The sequence below is a fragment of the Lepisosteus platostomus genome, chromosome 16, assembly GCF_059453375.1.
Source record: "Lepisosteus platostomus isolate fLepPlt1 chromosome 16, fLepPlt1.hap1, whole genome shotgun sequence".
NCBI lineage: Eukaryota > Metazoa > Chordata > Actinopteri > Semionotiformes > Lepisosteidae > Lepisosteus > Lepisosteus platostomus.
The window spans coordinates 9,871,596-9,893,133 of NC_142626.1; the positions used below are offsets into that span (position 1 = coordinate 9,871,596).

The window sequence follows — 21,538 nt, forward strand, 5'->3', positions numbered from 1 at the left end:
AAGGGGCACTCAAACCCTCTACACTGCACCGCCCCAAGCTGTATGCAGTGATGTAAAGTCCACACTCTAGTCTAACAGCTGCTCAGGCTCAAACCCACGCTGCTGTCCAGACTGATGGAAGGTCTGAAGGTTCTCCTCCTGGACTGGAGGCCAGTCTGCCACAGAGTCACCCTCAGCAATGCTGCATTTGTACAGCTGGGAGGACTGGAGCAGTACAGAGGAAGTGTAGCAGGACAGCACAGCAATGGGACAACGATCCCACAACCCTCTGTTTGCAAGACCAGACCCTTTACTGCTGCACACCGTCTGTAAGAGAAATAGACAAAATTATCTTTCAGAACAATATGACTTTAGAAATAATCACAGGTTTTCTCCTGGTAGATGTTTGTTTTACAGAAAAATTACAAATGGTTTTATGGTTCAAAATTAATACTTTAAAATATCAGTATTTAACATAAACCCAGCATCTATGAGCATCACAAGGGAGTCCTTTCAATCAGTAAGTAAGAGCTCCATCCTCTTTGAGACAGAAGGAGAGGAAGATGAAAAGAAGATACTGTAAGGCCAAGTAACTATTAATGGTGTTTCTGAAGTCGCTGGGTCACTAGACCTGGCCTCCATGACCTCTGTGTTAGATTCTGTCTTCTCCTCTCTTCCTCAATCAGGACTTTGTTCCCCCCATCGCTCTGCTGGGCTCTGGGGGGGGTCTGCGCGCCATGGTGGCTCTCATGGGGACTTTAACTGAGCTGGGGGCTCAGAACCTGCTGGACACCATCATGTACCTGTGTGGAGTGTCAGGATCCACCTGGTGAGTCTGAGAGACTGGGCTCCAAGATCAGCTGTGAGCCTGTGAATTCAGTTCCCATTTTGAATTATAATAATAATAATAATAATAATAATAATAATAATAATAATAATAATAATAATAATAACAATAATAATAATTAAAAAACTGTATTTTATAAAGCGCCTTTAAAGGTGGCTTCTCAAAGTGCTTGAAAGATTTGAAAGAGCAATAGATCTGTCAGGTGTGCATTGTAACCCTGCAAATTCAGAAGGTTCAGGATTCAGGCTGTGAATTCAGCTGTGCATACACTGGTGAAATGTTTTCTGTGTGTTTGTGTGTCTAACACTGCAGGTGTATGTCCTCTCTGTACCGTGACCCACAGTGGTCCTCTCAAGTGGAGGATGCAGAGACAAAAATGGTGGAAACTCTCAACAATGGAAAATTCAGCTTTAAAAAAAGTTGGCAGAGAATCACGAAGACAATAGAGGATGAGAACTTTTCTTGTACAGATATTTGGGCGGCAATATTTGTTTACATGGTGGTGAAAGAGGTCAGCATTCTTGTCCTTCTTGTATGTGTGTTTGTACAGTATGTAACCAGTTGTATGTGAGTCAAGCTCTCTGTCTCACTCTGCAGTGTCTCTTTCTCCCTGTCTGGGTGTCGGTTTGTGAACTTGTCCTTTTTTCCATAAAATATAGAGTCAGATTCCTCAAAAGTGTCTGCGAAGGGAAAGGACAAATGGCAAGTGACAAAGGATTTCTTTTCATGTTCAGTTATAAATAGGAAAAAAATAAAATATTGGTGTTAATAATACCAATAACAGCAAAAATCATGGTGATTCTATAAAGCCCTCCAGGAGACAATAAAGTAGAAGGTGTTTAGTACGCCTTTGGGAGCAGTTACATTAACTGGCCACTAGAGGTCAGGGTGAGCCACCTCTGTGTAGCATCTGTCATTGGCAGTGTTCAACACCTGCACTCTCAATTGCGATTTACAGTAGCTGGGAGGGAAGCTGGACTGACAAATTGCAGCTCTGTGTTACTCATTTTCACCTTAAAGAGGTGACCTAATCCAGAGAGAGGGGTTCTCTCAAGATGAATTTGAAGTGAGAGTCCCAGCTCCCTTACAGATATCAGACATCTTCCATAGAAGATAATCATTCACTGAATCTGTAATGGAAAAGCAGCAAAAAGTTGAGTTTCTCATATAGATATTCTCATGAAAATGCTCATATCTGTTGCCCTAGTACACATAGATTGCAAATTACACAGTTGGAAATAGTGGTAGAAATGCTGAATCCCATTAATGTAGATCAACCATTACAAAGAAATTACAAAACTCAGTCTTTGTTAGAAACACTTATTTGTCAGGAAACTGGTAAATTTGCTAACAATATTAATATTTTAACAAACAACTAATATTTTCAAGCTGTAACATCCATCCATTCATACCACCCATTTTTTATACTTTTTATATTTATGTACATATATCAATATAAAATATATACATACTGTACTTTTTATATTTTATACATGACCAATCAAGTGCTCAACCTTGCTGTCCTCATCCTTCATCTCATTGAATCTGTGCTCAATCCAGGCCGACACCAGCAGCATCATGCTGTGAGAACTGGTTTAAATTTAAAATATGGACTTTCAGTGACAATGCAGAACAGAATGAGACGATTACATACTCAGTGATACAAATGGTGTAAAACAACATTTACTTTTGTGTTGTTTTTAGAACAAAACCTTCTTTAAATCTACACTGCTTTGTGAATACTTTACAGAGCAATAGCAGGATTGTAAAGTTTTAATGATTATATTTTTTAATAGAAAGACAAGAGTGATTCAAATAACCCATAGACCAATGATTTTATAACAGTTACAAAAACAGATAGACCATTTGATAGTTAGTAACCTAACTTTATGCTGTAAGGCATATCTCTTTCTCCCCCACAAATATCTTGAATGGCTGGATACAAAATTGCACAAAATGCAAGTCGTGAGATTTCTTGAGACTTTTTTTTCCAAATTGAGGCATGTGCAACTGAAGCAGCAGTGATTTTACACTAACCAATTGCTGTATTTGTCATTTGGCGAGTACAGAAACACAGCACAGTATTAGGCAAATGTCATCATGTCATATCATTTTCCAAACCACTTTATACTCTATGGTGTCACAGGAAGCCGGAGCCTACCAGGCAAGCAACAAGCACAAGGCAGGGTACACCCTGGAGGGGGTGCCAGACCATCATACATGGGGACAATTTGGAGGCCACAATAAAGGCTGAGGGGGGAAATTTGTCCCGGACACCAGGATAACTCCAAATCCAATTTTTCACTTTAATGACCACAGAGAGTCCGGACCTTGGTTTAATGTGTCATCTGAAAGACGGCTCCCACTACAGTAAAGCGTCTCCACCACTATACCGGAGCATTTGGACCCACACAGACCACAGGGTCCAACAAACAGCACTTCCAGCAGCAATCATAGCTTCTGTGGCAGTACAAACCACCTCACCCAGCTCACACTGTGCATATCATTCTTCACCTTCATTTGCATATTAGTATTTGTGTCTCCTCTCATCTCTCACAATACAGAAAACGCTCAATTCAGATCTGTTGTGTTTGTCCTCTTTGTGCCTTCAGCCTTTCATCAGAACTGAATGTGTCCTGTGGCTCTTCTCTGGACTTTGATGGTTATTTATACACACTTGGTTCTTTCCAGATGGACGATCGCAAACTTTCGAAGGAGGAAGATGCGGAAATGACCAACCCTTACCCCATCTATGCTGCAGTGAATAAGTCACAGCTGGGTGACAAGGAAAAATACAACAAAGGCAAGACTCCCACTTCATATACTGTATTTGCTCTAGAGGCCAACATTATAGGGATGAATTGGCTTAAAAAATATTCTAGGGAATTCTTGAAATATATAATATTACATATTAATGCTCGTAGCAACAACAGCAGTATCTCTCAAAGCAATGGCAGTAGTAGCACTACCAGCAGTTGTAAAAGTATCAACAGCTGCAGCATGAAGCAGAATGAAGTAACAGCTAAATTAAATTACATTCAACATCATTTATCCCTTACATCTTGCACTAATCAGGGCATCTTGCTCAAGCAAGCTGAGTAAATTTCCTTGCTTAAAAGCACAGCTGCTGTGTCTCGACAAGGATCTGAACTCTAACCACAATCGTCCACAATGCTGCACCCAGGGCATCTGTAGTGGTGTTAGTAGCAAGTGCTTCAGAAGCAGCAACAGTAAAATAAGCAGTTCTTGTGCTTGAGAAGATGGTGGGTGTTTGACATTAGAAACCAAACACCATGCAGCTTCTTAAATCAGTGATCGAAGCAGCGAGGTAATTTACATAAAGTGACAATATTGCAGTGGAAGTTGTTGGCTGGCAATGTGCTCTTCTTGATTTATTCAAGATTCTTGAATTCTGTTTCTCTGTCTTCCTTTCCTCCCCATCTCTCCCCTTGCAGGGACATGGTTTGAAATAACCCGTCATGAAGCAGGATACCCCGAGTATGGAGCCTTCGTAGACACCAGTGCCCTGGGGAGTCAATTCCATGGAGGAAACAAGATAAAACACAAAGATGAGCTGGACATGCTGTACTTGCAAGGTCTATGTCCCTTCTTTTAGAAATTCATAGCGGTTTTGTACGTCTTCTATTTTTAGAATGTTATTTTTTCAGGATGGCCAGTATATAATATCTGTGTAATCTGACAATATATTAATAGTTAAAGCTGATATGAACAATATTATTTAAAATTGTATGTCATCAAGGTTATTCTCCTTTAAGGAATGCAGAAAAAAATAATAAATGAAAGAGTAAGTTTTTAATATACTTGAAATCATTTCTTGACCTTTTCTGTTGCATGACCAAGCAGAAATCCAGTGATTAATCGATTATTCATTATTTTTTACTCATCACTTATTGATTTGAAGCAGACTGATGTGTTAATAATTTATTAATTACTTAGTAATTAATAAATGAATAAGTAAACAGCTAATAATAATGAGAAGTGTGAAAAAGCCTTACAAAAGATAATCAAATAACTGGTGACCCTGGGAGATTGCAGGGGTCCCTGTGGGATGAAAAAGGACTCACTGTTTATACTGTAGTTTAGTTCAACAATGAACCAGCTTTCCTGTTCAATTCAAACTCTTCTGTGTTTCTTCAGGACTGTGTGGAAGTGCCATAGGCGATATGAAGGAGAACAAAAAATTCTTAATAGGTATTTTACCTTTTGTGCACTTTTTAAACAGAATTCAGTATTATTTTTAATTTTTGACCACCTAATTTGTACTTTTCACATATAAGTAAGGCTGACACACTACTACAGCCCTTGTAGCAACCCAGGGGAAACAGGGTGTGGCAGGAGGAGTGGTGCTGCTCTCAATTAAGAGCACATGAACAGTTACAAACCAGAGGGCGAGTACCTGGCCCCTCTTGCCTTTTTGGAAGAAAGTACAGTATTTCACCCAAGGATCCAGCTTCTTCCTGAAAGAAGCCAGACACATGGTGGATTCCAGATGGATCAGTACTGCAGAGCAAACTAAAGATGCCCTGGTACTGTAAATTCACCTAGTGTACCATCCACATTACTAACCAGAGCTGACTGCTTAGCTTCTGATGGCAGATGAGATCAGGTGTTTGTGCAGGCTGGTGTTATAGTAAGTGGGAATTTAATGTCCTTTGGTACAGTATCTCTACTGATTTTCCAGGACTGCTCAAGGAATTCCTGGTCACAGATGGCAGATGACACTGACCTGTTGTAAACTGGCAATACCTGTGCTATAGAGTTAGATCTTGTGCTTTAATTGGAGGCTGTTTTATTTGGTTGGGTTGTCTATGTTTCATAAATATATATTTCAGTATAAAAGCCTAAACTTTCTTCATCAAGTGCAATGAAAGGCACAATTGTCTGAAATGATCCAGGTTGAACTTTGACTTTGAAATGCTCAATGTAGCAAGACTGTAATAATACACTGTAAATTATAGTAAATCAACTCAGTGCTAACGACACTGAAGATGGTGTGTTAGCCATTCTTCTCTCTCTATCACCATTTTTTTCTAAGAAATAAACTCTGGGGCTCCAGATGTCAGGGTAAAGCTTCAGAAATTAATTAACTGTGTCTTGTCTCAAACAATACAGGAACTGAGTCCACAAAGCTGAGTCATACTGTATATGGTTCAAGATTTGGTAGTTAGAAAATTAAAACATTTGTCAATTCCTTTTTTTCTTAAACGTACATGTAGCCATTGTTCTGATTTAAACTCTTTTCATTTCAGAAATGATATACAATTTTTTCCATCGTAAAAGAAATATGAAGTTACATAGAAACCTGCACCAGAGTTCTGGAGGTACAGTAAGAATATTTTCTGATTTTCTTTTCCACAAAATCTGGCGTCTTCTTACTGGAGGTACACAACCTTTTACACATTGAAACAGGTGTGATTATGTGCAGCAAACACTAGTTGCTTGAAATAATCAATAATGAAATGGTGGTGAATCAATTAAAATTAGAAATGAGAATATAGTTTCTTCTCACTCAGAAGGATCAATTTTGTCATTGTTTTGAGCTGTTTATCCCACTACACTATTTCTTCCTAACTGACAATAATTGACCCAATAATTTGATTCCTCTGGTTGTTAGTAGCTCCTTTGTTTGTTTGAGAAATTTTCATGGACAATTGTATTTCAAAGTGTAAATTATCTTGGAATGAATCCAACATTAACAAAACATTAAAGGGCGTTGTGTCATAGAAATGTTTTAATAAAAGACATAAATGTGGGAAATCTCTTACAGATCTGTGACCAGTTTCTGTATGTATTGTGGATTTACAATATATTTGAAAGATCTATTCAATTTAATTTATAAATCATCACTTAATTCTTTTTATTTTTGTACTTCACCTGATAGGAACTGGAATTGTTAATTTGCTGCTCCATTACATAAAATTACTATAAAGTTGATTGTCGATAGGAGGGTATTTGAACTACTCTATGTGGCCCAATTGGATGCTGAAATTGTATCCTTTTAGTGAATGAAGCCACACCTACAGCTTCAATAACATGGTTCCAGGGTTTCACCTTTTAAAGATGTGATTAATCTCTCTAGACCAAGACATTTGTCATAAATATCTTCACAATTCTCTGTCTCCTATGCACGTGCAACTCTGCAGTTGTTTTCATTCTGTCTAAATGATCATTTCCCTTTCATTTTTTGCACTGTTTGCTAATCTGTTCATAAAGGTATCATGTGCAAATTTCCCTAGAATCCTAATGCTATGCATAAATTTTATTTCCTAGAGCAGTTCCAATTGTCATTTCCATATCCTTACAGGTAGATGTGATAGACTCCAAACCTACTGGTCTGTAAGAACCAATTCACAGACAGACTATTTTTCACTCATTGTCATGTTTTGAAAGGTCTTTGAAAAAGTTTAGTTAACGTCTATGAGTGGCATGTCTTGTGCAGTATCTTTCTGGAGAATAGATTTAATGTTATCAAGACCAACGGGCTTGTTTAACTAAAGTATATCTAGTATCTGTAATAGCTCTGCTCTAATACTAATACTAATTAATACAGAACTTAGTTCTTCCTGAGGCATAGAGTTTATTTCTTCCTTTCTAAACACCAGAGTGAAATATTCATTTAACACATGAGTTATTTATTTTTCCTTATTTAAAGGTTTTCCATGTCTCACTCTGATTTTACTCCATCCTTCACAGGACCTTTGTTGTTGTAAAACTGTAAAACAAAACTTATTTACCCATGCTTTTTCCTTATATTTCACTTAACAAATTTATTAAACTATTTAAGTTACTGTTTTCTAGGCTTTGATTAACTCGCTCTTAGGATGATCTATCTTTAAACTGTTTTCATCCTTTCTGCACCGATTCCATGCCTATCCTGCTCCATTCTGCTTCTCTTCAACTCTTTTTCCTTCAATGTCTGCTTTATTGAAATGGAACTTTAATCTGGAATCTACCTGTATAATTTCAAGGCATATAACACTTAAGGACAACACCAGATTATGATCATTTTTCTTTAATGATTTTCTCATCCTGTTTTCTCACTCTGTCCTAACTTCTTTGAAAATACCCAATTAATCAAATATCTGCTCTAAGTAAGGAAGTAGTCATTAAGCATTAAGCATGTCTACTATCCCAGGGTCAGCTTCTGACATTCCTACTGTTTTTCCAAATCTGCATGAGGAGAGGTCTAATCTCCAACAATATCCAGTAGAAGTATAATCCTTTTCTGAATTTGGTGGTCTGTAACATCATGCACTGTGGTTTTATGTTTCAGCCATACAGGTTCTGAGACCTTGACTTTATCTGGCTTGAATTCTGTGCCAGAATGTTGTTTTTGAAGTTTAGAGTTAGTCCTTCTCCTCTCCCATCTTCCCATCCCTCCTCAATGCAGTGTCCACATGAATATCCCCTTTGTTTTGCATTTCTCTGTTTTGCATTTTTGCATTTCTCTGTAAATCCTTGTCATAAGCATATTGATATGACAACCTCATATAACCACATTTGGAAATAAACTCACAGTGGGTTATCAATAAATCAGAAGGTATCTCTGTCAGAATGAAACCACAGAATAACTTTCCCTCTCTTCTGTTCACAGGGAGACCCCCCTCTGAAGATGTGTTCTCTTTTTACAATGATGTGGAGGAAGATGAGGAAGACCTCAGTTTAGGTAACAGTAAAGCTAGTTGAGTCACATGCACTCAGTGTAGGTTTAAGAGTTTATGGGTAGTCTTAATATACCCACAATAATCCATCGCCGGGTAACTGTCTTTCAAGCCAAGACTTCCAAGCGGGTGCTCCCACTGGCCTGTTTTACAGGTGACAATATGAGTCAGTAATGACTGAATACCAAGACTGGTACAAGAAATATCACACCTGAAGACTCTGTACATCCCCCACTGTCAGATCCAGGCAATCCAATGTTGACTGTATCTTGTTCAAACTAAGGTTCACTCAATCACTGATCAGGAGATGAGTTCTAAGTTCTCATTCAGTGTTCCCTTTTCTCTGTTTTTCTCCCACATTGCCTGAGGTCTTCACTGCTGGATCAGCTACTGATCTAACCTGCTAGTGTGGAGAACAAGAACCTATAATTACAGTACATTGTTAGACTAGGAAGAATAGCAGTCTAAGACTGAAATATATTATTAAGGCTATTCTGCATCATAGCCGTAGAACATTGGGGCTCTGTTCTCTTTCTGCAGTCCTGGAGTGTAGAAAATGCATTTGGTGATGTGGTGATATGTGGGGTATTTAGAATAATTTGCTGTGTTTTCTTTCCTCTGACCAACTGGGGCCAACATGATAACTACACAAAGGTACACAAAGAGCTCAAGTAATTTTCACTGTCAAAACTAGCAACTTACAAGTTTCCACAGTTACCACAGTTCTTTAGCTGAAACTTTTTTTAGAAAAGGCAGGTTTGATCTTTTTAGAAAGCACTCTACTGGAAAATAAGCCAATGTAGGGGTTCACAGAGGCCTGGTATTCTCTAAACACCCCAGTATATCTGTGAACACATTAATATAATCTTTTCTCTGGGATATGTCTGTACTTCATAACTTCCAGACCCTTACCTGTTCCAAACTCTTTGCAGTTATTTTTCCATTTCAAGGCTAATTTAGTTTAGAACTTTTCTGCTGTGTTTGGGAGTATCCCTATTAGGACTGTAGTTCTCTTGCAATGACAATTTCAGCCTGCCTACTGTACGCAGGCTCCGGCTTGGCTGAGTTAATGGCAAATCTGAATTTATAAACTTCAATAATGAACTGACAGATTTATTAATGTATTAATTTTCTATTATATTGCTTATGCTTTACATTATTAGCTATTGAATTAGGCCTAGATGCAGGATTCATATAGCACACTGCCCTTTTTTATAGCTATTCACTCTTTAGCTTTCCAGTAAGGAAAACAAAATGTTTCCATATCTGATTTCTTTCTAAACTTGTACTCGAAGTGTGGGTCTAATTCACAGGTGATGAATATGAAAAGAGTGCTATCTTTTGGCTGCTTGACCTCCATCGGAACTTCCTCTGGGGCAAAGACTGCAAACACATCCTCAAATCTATGAATAACATTGTCAAAGGTATGCTTCTCTTACATGTGAATTAAATTTACTTCAGAATGCAAGGAGGATTACAACTGAAAGGAAACCTTTTCCCCCATCTGTAACTTACCATGTGTGAGACTCTTTTATCCTGTTTTCTCTGTCCACCAGATGAAAAGGTGATATACGAGTTGGTCTCCCTGATGTATGATACGTGGGACATCGTCGGCAAGGACATCCAGCACAGGATGATATCAGCTCTTTCCGAAGCTGTCTTTTACCATTTTGAAGGCAAGTGTGTCTCACCTGTGTCATGTTCGTAAACCCCTCCTCTTAAGGACGCTCCAGAACCTTCCTTGTTTTCCACTCATCGCCCGCACCTGCTCCCTGTTCCTACCCCTTTTCAGTTCTCCTTAAAAGCCAGGTACTCACTCTATTCAGGGCTCTGCTCTGGTTTCCGCACCAGGCGAGTCCGGGACCTGGAAGCACCTGGTCCCGTTAAGGTTTTATTTCCTGTTCCCGTTTCCCCTGCCGGTTCCGACCCGGTTCCTTCTCACTGTCTGCTGAGTGTCAGAAGTCACACGTAAGGAAATTGTCACAATACTAAACATGGTACTTCTTTGTGCTCTAAAATTCAAGTTACCACATTGCTTAACTGTTGAATTTCATAGAAATATATTCTGGTCTAAAAAAGTACTATTTTACCACTAATACAGACTTCGTAACAATCTCGCTGCTACATCAGATGCCCACATAATTTAATACAAGTGGAATTTGTTTGGCAGCCTTTAAAAATACTTGCATTTCTAATTTAATGTTTGGTTTCACGTTCATTTCAGAAGAAAATGAACAGCTCATGGTCACTATGCAAGCAACAGAGAATGCAGGTAAGTAGGTTTTGGAAAATATACAGTTCTATGATTTAGATGTACAGGCACCCCTCACTTCACATGATAGCTTTTACACACCTGAAGCACTAGCCAGCCAAACACAATCATACTACATACATACTAATCAAACTAATCAATACTACAGTATAATTATGGTTATAATACCATAATAGATTATGGATAATTAATACATGAATTATTTCTGGGGGGGAAACACAACAGATACAGAAGCACAGAGAAAGACTGGGGCAGTTAATATCGAATTGATTGCTCTTAGTGTCATATAAAAATAGTTATAAGACAGTAGAAGTCATTGGGCACACCTATACAGATTGATAGATAAATAGCATATAGTTTCATGAATCCAGAGAAGGAGGAAAGGAACACAAATGCCACTGACACAAATACAACTGGGTTTTCACTATTGATTCTGCAGACAAATACTGGGCTAGTTCTTTGAAGGAAAGCCTTTGAGGGCTTTGGAGTATCAGGTTTCTTCACAGTTGTCTCTTCTCAAGATGACATAAAGCCATGTCCTTTAGTATATCAGTGCAGGACATTCTTATAAGCCTTGGAGTGTATCTGGTTGATCTTATCTGGTCTGATTCCAGAGCAGCAATCTTTTGTAGTGTTGTTCATTTCAGAAAATCTCTAGTTTGCTTGTTTAAATCTTGCTTGTCTAAGCTTGCTTCTTAGTCTTCACTGATTTCAGTCTCCAACAAACACTTCTGGGACAGCCTGTTTAGTTATTTTGTGAAAACCCTAGCTCATTGTTCATGTGTTGGCACATACAGTGTGGTGTGTAAAGCTGGCTACAAATTGTAATCATGAAAACAAATTCATTAATTTGGTACATTAATTTGTTAAATCGAATAACTAAACATGAAAATTTTGAATTTGATTTGTGCAACAAATACTGACTGTTCACGTGCATTTTTGCTAAATCAACTTTCAGTTGCATTGTATCAAGGGTATGAGTACTTTTGGAGAAAACTGTTCTGTATGCACACACAGACCTTCTGTAGTGACGATAGCATCTCAGTGAATTAGTTTGGATTAAAATACTGGATTTTTAGCTTGGCTAAATTTTTCAACTGGTGTCTTAAATGCATTTCCAGAATAAAAAAACAACAATTTTATTCCTTCCTCCTCTTTTTCTAGCAGCCACTGATACAGAATTGAAGGACTGAGTTCTGACAAGTACAGTATTTCCACTGGACATTTTATCATGTCTAAACTAAAGTGTAATGGAATTTCGTCAGTGTGCATCACTATATTTAGAGGATCAGGCTGGCAATAATGTTCTGATGATATTGATTTGGCACAATGGCAATTACTGTAAACAACAAGTTTAAACAGCAAGATAGAGTGCCATCATGTTGATTTTAATTTATGCCTATGTGGCATTTTGAGAGGTAGAATATACACATTAAATTACCTTAAATGGTAACTCCTGTGTTTTTTGTCCAGAAAAGAAATGACTGAAGGTTAAAGGTCATTGTTCCTCTTGGTTAGATGAACCTACTGTACCATAACAGCAAAATATGGCTATAATGTCAACAGCAAAATAATCCAGTTAATACAAGAACTCTGTCCAAGAATGTAATCTTTGGGAATAGTAATTGCTCAATAGAATCATATTGTCTACTGGATTGTACCAGTCTTACATGCTTGAAAATGTTTGAACTTTTCCTGCCCAGAAACAACAGGTCATGTTTATCTATTTTTTCAGCTTCCTATGGGTATGTGACGAGAAATTGTGCCAAATTTGCTGTGTGCCCATTCATCATTCCCTACAAGCTTTTAAAAATATTTAGCTCCTGGATGTGGGGAACCAAGTACAACTTCCTGCATGAATACCCCAACACAGGTGAGACTCCAATATAGTGCAGCTGCACAGAAAATAACTTGTAACAGTGCTTAGGACTGGTTCCAACACTGAAACAGGTCTCCAATCTACTAGTCAGCTTTTCAGGACTAGGCCAGCTGTAACTGGGCTTTCCCCAAGTAGCTGCACACAACTGGCTAAACACCCATAAAGTTAGATGGATTTAGCTGGTCTGGGTCCTCATTTGACTTGACCTGCAAGGCACCTCACAGAGAGACACCCCACACCTCCCATCAGCACAAACTCTCTTGTAAAGCACTATAACAAATTAGTGAATGTCCCTGAGAGATGGACAAGTTAAAAAAGCTTGTCCACAGGTCTTTATTCTTCCCATTCGTAGGTGAGCCAGCAGCTGAAATCTTGAAATGATGATGTAATAATCTGAATATACTGTATTTTAGTATTGTATCCCATAACACAATACAGCATTATGCTTATTGTGGTGAATTATGAGAACCTAGTAAGATGGTGCCTTTATCCAGGACTACTGTCATTCTGATACTGAACTGAACCTTACAAATTAATCAAGGAAACACTTACATTACACATTGGAATGGTATATAAAAAATAACTCAAAGAGCAAAGCAACTTCACAGTACTTAAAAAATTGGAGAACCATAGCAGGATGAACATGTAAAAGTTTAAGACCAACCTGTAACACTGACTTTTATTTCTTAAAATATTGCTGTTAGCCACCTTTTTCAATTTTTAAACTGTGAATCCATGGATTTCATGGATTTGCTGTGTCATAAGATCAGATCTCCTAGAACAGTTCCTAGTACAGTGGCTTCTTGCCATTTCCTGAATACACCTCTGAACTCTTTCTCTTGTGTTTACACAATCCCTAGATAACAGTGAGGACAAAATCTACCTCATAGATGCTGGTCTGTCCATCAACAGTGCCTACCCACTGGTCCTGAGGAGAGACAGGGGAGTGCAGCTCATTCTGTCCTTTGATTTCAGCGATGGAGACCCATTCATGGTAAAGTACATCATACTAGGTGACGTCAAGTTCTGCTGTCTTGAGTTCACACTTCAGTGGCCCAGGCTCAGGCTGTAGTAGGAGCTCCTGTAGTCTAGGTGATTATTCCCTCAGTTACACTGTAGGTGTGCCAATGTCAGATTTCTATTTCAAACTGCTCTACCATAAAGCTGGCCTTCGACAAGCTGGTAGCCAAATATTGGCCTAATTCTGGGTTTCTGTGAAGATGCTGAAGTACTGTACCTACTGTATCTCTAAGGTTTCACCAGGTACAGTACACATTTAAACATCAGTGCCTCTTAATTTTACTTTCTGGATTAAAGATCCATAAGTGTATAATTTGCCCATATTTTTTCTAGTTTAAATCAGGTTAGTTATGCAAAGGGCTTTCCTATTAATAATAGGAATAGAATAGAATACTATAGGAACAGAATAATAATATTAATATTCCTAATAATAAATAAAGTTATTGGATATTCAGTCTGTGCACTCAAACTGTAGTTTCTTATAACCAAATAATATATCCACAGTTTGCCTGGATAAAAGAATTATCTATGTTTTTGTTTTTCTTCAATTGTTTATTTTTCATTTTATTACAATGTAATGACCGAATGACTGATCAGTTGATGACAGTGAGGGTGGACAGTCTCTGTGTTTTTTCTTCCTTTCAGACTGTCACCGAGGCAGCTCAATACTGTGATAAGAACAAAATTCCCTTCCCAACCATTCCAGCAATGAGTGAGGAGGAGAAGAAGTGTCCTTCAAGCGTCTACATCTTCAAGGGTGAAAACACCCCCACTGTGATGCACTTCCCTCTCTTCAACAAGGACAACTGTGGAGGCAAGTGAAGCAGTAGGCATTTTAGATTTCAGCTATAGGATTCATGTCACTGCTGTGAGAAATTCACCACTGGTTGGTGAAAGACAAGACTTATGGTTGCAAGGCAGCCCAGTGTTAATTTAGTCATTAATATTTGATATATGTAATGTCTTACTTAAGTTGAATAAAATGTCTATAAGATATAATTGTATTTTAGTCATACTTGTAATTTTGGTTCGGTCAACTAAAAATTAACTAAAATCACTTACTTTTAGCCAACAAACTGAATTAGTTTCAGTCACATTTCATTCATGCAGTTAAAAATGTTTTACTCTAATTCATTAGTCTTTGGAATATTACGTTTTTTAGCAAGGTGGCATGGGCAGCATGGTGGCTGAGTGGTTAGCATTGCTGCCTTGCAAGTTGCAGTACTGGGGCACTCTTCAATTCCAGACCTGGAGTTCTACTGTATCTGTGTGGAGATTCCCTCCCACAGTCCAAAGGCATACAGTAGTGGTAGGTTCATTGGCTTCGGAGAAAACTGGCCCTAGGTGTACAGATAAGTGTATGTCTGCTGTGATAAACAGGCGTCCCATCCAGGGTGTACCCCATCTTGTGTCTGCTGCTTCCTGGGATAGGCTTTGGTTCGCGTGTTACCCTGAATTGGAAAAAGCAGTTTGAAAATAGATGGATTAAGTTTGTTCAATTGTACTTTAGAATTAAGATCATTAACTAATTTACATTTACAATGCAGACAAAAAAATCAATCTTAAAAATAGAATTTGAGGCATTTATATTCACTCTGTAGTGGTCTACTATGCAGCAGAAAATTTGTTCTGTATTGCAGCAATCATAAATGGATGGAATGTGATGCTGTACTGAGTAAATTGAATATTGAGTTCAGCAGAGAGACCCCATTCTTTGGAAGACCAAAGAAAACATACAGTACTGTAAATCTGAAAATGATCACAGAAAGATAAAAATCATATTAGGCTATTACATAATAAGGAACAAGTAATAGGTTTACTGTATTCCATGCTGAAAAGAAGAAGAAAGAAAACACAAAGTTTAGGCCGCACAGCCTTCTTCAGGTGTGGAAGTGGCAAGAAAGGACACCTTAAGAAGGCTCCATGGCCGAAACGCTGTGTTTTCTTTCTTCTTTTTTTTCAGTATGGAATAAACCTATTACTTGTTCCTTTGCAGCCTACGCATGCTGATGCAGCTACCCGTTACATAATAATGCCAGTTTCATGAAAACCTTTGTACTTTCACTGTTGCAATGCAAAAAGTGATTCTTACACGATTTCATGTAATTGATAACATTCTACTAAAAAGCAAGAGTCTTTGTGTCTCCTGTCTTGAGCTCGTTGCTTGCTGGGACGAGCTACCCCACAACCCTGTGGTGGATAGAATGGTTGGAAACTGGATGAATGGATACATTTTCAGTTACTGTACATTGCTTCACTGGCATGAATATTTTTTGGGGAAACTATACAGCCATTCAAAATGTGCATCAAAACTCATTGTCATGGAAAGCTGGCTGCACCATGCAGCAAGCTCAATCATCCTGCCCAAGGAATCTTGACTGTCCAAAATAGATCGATAAGTGGTGTGTTAGATATTAATGAAAACATTGGCTCGATATAGTCTGTTGTCCTACAGTATGCCTTTAAATCCTCTTAATATGGATTGTTAATATGGAATCATAACTAAAGACTAGCTAAAGGGAAATGTTGATAGCTGAAAATATATTTTCTTGGTAGTGGTACAAGTAGATGAAAATAAAAAAGTGAGGTACACTACAGTGTTCTACCTTTTATAAAAAATAATCAATCCACCACAAGTGCCATCTATCAAATGACCAATGAAAATTCTCTGGGCTGTGTGATGTATCATTATGTAGCAATATGTACTGTAGCTTTATGTACAGTAGCTTTATGACAGAGTCATTTTACTGTGGTATTGAGTTTTGATGTGCAATCTGAGTGGCTGCCTCAGTAATTATACAGCTAAACGAACAGCATCCAGCCTTTTGGGTTTCACTTCCTGGTTTAGTTGCCAAGGAAACAGAGCCTCTGCCGTAAGTTGACTATTGGAGGTTTCTACATAGAATCAGAGCTCCCATGGGTACTACTTAGTTCTGTTTTTCATCATTCACTAAAACGAACAATAGCAAATTGACAAATATTTTCTTCTTCATTTTGACAACTGAATTAACACTACAATGTGCTCCATGACTTTAAAGTGCTTTCAAACAGCAATGCTGCCCAAATTTCTTTGAAATGACTGAAGAACTATTATGTGCTGACACACAGAGTCATTTTAAACCCAGTGGATCAGAAGTCATTCTCTGCAGGCTCTTAGGCACCCTCCTCCTGTTTCACCAAAACTCTATATACTTTACCCATATACTCCAGTCTAATCAAACTGGAAAGCACTAAGTCTTTTGAGACTACCCGCCAAACTTGTCCACTTATCAGAGAGCATGCAATACAATAACACAATGCAAAATTCCCAGGGAACAGCTTTGAACAGAACATAGTACTCTAAGAGTCAAACATTTGCAAGCAAAAACAAAATAAAAATAATACAGCATTAACATGTCTTTACTAATGTTGTGTTGTATTTCACAACATTAATACTACAAAAGACACACATGCAGTATAAAACCCAAATTTTTTATTTTGTCTTAATAACCTCCCATTGTTGTAGGAACAGCTTTACAGAGTTTAGACTTTAATTATTCATGCAATGTTCAGATATTCTCAATATTTTCTGTATTTTGTGGCCGCCATTTTCTGCCAGACTCATCCCAGAAATGTACATTCGCATATAGAAACTTAGTTTCTTGTTACAATGAAGTACAGACTTCAGAGAAAACAAGTACAGCAATGTAGCTGAGTCCCCACCAGGGTGCAGTCCTGTCTTGCACCCTGTGCTCATGGGTCAGGCTTTGGGTTGATGTACCTGTAGCCCTTACCAGGAATAACTGGCTTTCTAGTAATGGATGAAAAGGATGGAATGTTTTAAAAATGCTAAAATCTGTTTTCTGGAGAATTGTATAGAGCAGTATTTTGAAAAAAAAAAGAATATTGATTGGGAGCCTTTTAGTAGTTTTTATGTCCAGTAGTAATATAAAAAACAATCATTTAATCCTGAATGATTTGTGCTATTGAAATCTATTTGTTCGTTAAGGGATTACCAGGAAGTGCTGTCCGTATTTCTCTAGATCTGCTGCTGGTCAGAATGGCTGCTTCAGGTGAGCAGTTCACTGGTGGATAAACAGCATCTCCACCTACTAATATAAAGTACTTTGGTATCTTTCTGATTAATAACTACCAAGAAACAAGCTGATTAAATAACCATGGACAATAAATAACAAAGTAAAACAGAGTTAAGGTTTATTTTCAGGTAGACCTTGAAGGGGAGCAGCCACCGAGCTGGAGAAGCAGGGAAACAAACTTGTCAGAACTAACCTTCTGATGGACTTAAATTATTCTGAAATTGGTCACAATAACAATGAGCACAACAGGCCAGTGAGGTCCATTCTTAAATTCTGGATCAAAATCCAACATCCTTCCACTGACCATCATCATTCTTTCCTCAGGTGAAGAAAAGATTGAAGCGATGAGGAAGACCTACTCAACTTTCAACATGTCCTACAGTGAAAATGAGCTTCAGGATCTCCTGAAAGCAGCTAAGAAGAATGTCGAGATCAATAGAAATAATATCTTCACTGAGATTAAAAATGCCGTGGAGAAAGAAACATCAGTAGAATAAAAATATGACAACAGAAGAGTTCAGTGATTCACTTGAGTCAGTAGTATAGAGGAGCCGAGGGGCTGCGGGTGTTCAGTGTTTCTTTTGTGTCCTAACTGGTTGATCACTCAACTTTTTAAAGATTTTTATACTTTTCCCAGCCATAAATATAATGGTGTCAGAACAAAGCAAATCGTGTTTCAGCAACTGCAATATACTGTGGTATAATGGACAGTTTATTCACTTGTAAAGTAGGTTAAAAGTGATTCCATCAGTAAGTCTGCATTATAGTGATTGAGGATAATTTAATCTCCTTTAATAAGTTCAGGCCAGTGTTTTTTAGACAATGCCATCTGCTCAATATTTTAAAACTTTTGATTCATTTTTAATCACTATCGCTTTCAGAGTCTCTGCTCTGCACAGTGTTAAACCACAGTTTAAAAAAAAAGTTCAGATTTTTATAAGAAGAAAGGTAAGTGGACCTGCGCTGGAGGAAGGTCCTGGCTGTTACTCTTTTTGTTTCTAATCTGAGCAGTCAATTAAACAATTAACCTCATTATTTTATCCCTCAGACATATGTAGGATGTTACTTATGTTTTTTTTTTACACTTAACTCAACACAGTGACTTCTGAAACACCTCAGAGACAAGTTAAAAGTAATATACTTAATGAGTCTTATTATTTAACTCACCATGTTACTGCAAGCTCAGGCTGGAACAGAAAGCAGAGGACACTGGGGCTGCAGGGACCAAGACAGTCACCACTATTTCACAGCCACTGTCACAAGTGCAGTTTATCCCCAGCTGAGCTTCACTCTCCCACCTCTCAGACCATGAAGTCACACAGTGTATAGTCCAGTGAACTAATCCGGCAGGCAGAAAGAACAATCATATGACCATGCAAATGTTTACTGGCTCTTTAGTTCTAGAGGGTAATGTCCACATAATAATCTCATACAAATAGCCCCAATAAGCTTTTATTTCTTTAGCTTGCAAATATAGAGAACAATCTTAAAATCGATATGATACATAACCTTTGAAGATAATCTAACCCATGAAGAAAGTTATGTTTTTGGACAAAACTTTAAAGGTATTATCAGTCACCTGTACATTGAGAACAATGTATGTCTGTATATTGTTTAATTTAATGAATTACACAAAGGGAAAGGTATAACTGTCCTTGAGGAGTGAATTTGCAAAATGCTGTATAATTAACTTAGAGTAACAATCACCTGTTTAATGATGACCTGATCAGGAAATTTTGAAAATAAACATTGAAAATAAAGAACTTATGACTATAAGCATTATTAAGTGTTAATTATGTTGTCTTAGATTGAATTTTATGTTTTAAGTGCAATGGGGCTTGTGAAAAACTTTAGAAGAATGCATCTTTATGGGCAGAATCACCTTCTTTAACAGAAGAAATAATATCCTTCAAAATATTGTAAAGTATAAGAACTGACTGTACAGTATGTTTCACAAAATGGAGAGTAACTAAGAAACTAAAAAATGGCAACGCTAATGTAATAGATGGAATTGAAACAATTAAATGAAATTTCCAGGACCTCCTCATGCTGTTGCTGTGCAGTCCTGTTGAGGGAGGTTTTTGTAAGGGTGTGTAGCACAGTGTGTGTACCCACAGACTTTTGGGCAAGTGTAAACTTGCCTGGATTCTTGTAATGGTCAGAGTTTTAGTCAGTCCCAGATCTACTGTCACTAAAATGCTTAGGGATCCCAGTCTCATGGGTACTTTCCTGATAGATCAGGAGTTTAGGAGCTTCTCCAGCCTTTGTTTGGCTCCAGTGCTTAGAGCCATCAGTGTGCACTGCAAGACTGGCCTTATAGCTCACAGTGACTGTCCTGGAGCAGCATATTTCACTCAATTCTGAAAATGAAAAGAAAAATAATACGTCAGAAAAATATTGAAAACACAAATTCATTAATTAATTTGATTTCAATATATTTTCTATTAATATATTTTCACATGAAATAAAACTAAAATATTTCAGTCCCATTCCTAATGTTATGCTGTGGGGCCGCGATTAGTGAAGGGATGGACCCTATGCGGGCAGGATATCACAAAACACTGAAGCAACAGGGAAATCCAAGGTCATGGTCAAAGACTAGGAAAAGGGTCAAGTAGCCAAAAAACTAGAAAAACTTGGCAAAGGGGTTCCAAGACGAATCCCAAAAATCATGGTCAAAAGGGTAACCAAAAGTCCAAAAACCAAGAAGGATTCCAGAGAAGGTAACGCAGTAGAAGGTCTGAAGCTCAAGAGGTCTGAACCAATACTGTGCATTAAATGAACAGGGTGCAAGGTTTAAATAGGCTGGAGGAGAGGCACAGTGATGGGTTAATGAGTTGTGGTTAACCTAAGCCTCCCCCGAGTGGATGAAGTACTTGGTTGGGGTGTCCTCTAGTGGCAGGATGCTGGAACTATAACATTACCCCCCCCCCCTTAGGGGAGGTTCCTGACACCCTCCTGGGATGGTTTGGGAATCAGCGATGCAAATCATGAAATAATGTCTTTTTCGTATACCATGAACGCTCCTCCAGTCCATAGTCTTCCCAGTGAACTAGATATTGCAATCTCCCACGATGCCAGCTGGATTCCAGGATTTCATTTACTGTGTAGGCTGGTATATCATCAATGATGCAAGTTGGGGGTGGACGAGGCTGAGGTCGCAACCATGGAGATTTACGGTAGTGTTTGAGTAGTGAAATGTGAAAGGCAGGGTGAATCCTGCGAGCGGGTGGAATGGCCAAACTGTAGGTGACTGCCGTGACTTGGGAAATGACGCAGAAGGGTCTGATGTATCTATGACCCAATTTCCCGGAACACTGCTGAAGTGATTAATTACGGGTAGATAACCACACAAATTGTCCATGTCTGAGCTGGGGTACCGCACAATGATAGTGGTAGATGGTTTGCTTTTGCTGGTCCACCATACGCAAGAGGGTAGTTTTTGCCAATTTCCAAATATTCTGCAAGTTGGATATACTGTATACTCCTGGACTGAAGGGACAGGTGATTCTGGGGAGGATTCTGGTATGAGAGATGGTTGATATCCCAAAGAGCATTGAAACAGACATACCTGTTGAGGATGTTGAGAGGGAATTGAGTGCGTATTCAGCCCAAGGTAGGAGACCCAGTACCCAGTCATCCTGAGATGATGACACATACTGTAAGCCCGTAAGTACAGTATGTCTGCAGTTCCCGGTTTATGCGTTCTGATTGACCATTGGACTGTGGGTGGTAACAGATGTTAAAGAAACCGATTCCCCCAAGGAATCATGTCAAGCACCT

General features: G+C 38.3%; 1 protein-coding gene and 1 long non-coding RNA gene across 2 annotated transcripts; one reads left to right on the plus strand and one right to left on the minus strand.

Moving 5' to 3' along the window:
- Positions 1 to 677: 677 nt before the first annotated feature.
- LOC148646844 (cytosolic phospholipase A2 gamma-like) lies at positions 678 to 19,531 on the plus strand. The gene is made up of 14 exons (XM_088608965.1): positions 678 to 808; positions 1,139 to 1,337; positions 3,518 to 3,629; positions 4,282 to 4,422; positions 4,985 to 5,038; positions 6,097 to 6,168; positions 8,442 to 8,513; positions 9,822 to 9,932; positions 10,065 to 10,184; positions 10,733 to 10,780; positions 12,516 to 12,653; positions 13,520 to 13,653; positions 14,325 to 14,493; positions 18,080 to 19,531. The coding sequence occupies exons 1-14, from the start codon at positions 717 to 719 to the stop codon at positions 18,250 to 18,252; spliced, it is 1,635 nt and encodes a 544-aa protein (XP_088465091.1). The 5' UTR covers positions 678 to 716; the 3' UTR covers positions 18,253 to 19,531.
- Positions 14,202 to 19,062, minus strand: LOC148646845 (uncharacterized). Its single transcript, XR_015927666.1, has 3 exons — positions 18,923 to 19,062; positions 14,833 to 15,130; positions 14,202 to 14,485 (listed from the first exon to the last, which is right to left on the minus strand). It is a non-coding gene; the product is annotated as an uncharacterized LOC148646845 (long non-coding RNA).
- Positions 19,532 to 21,538: the final 2,007 nt, after the last annotated feature.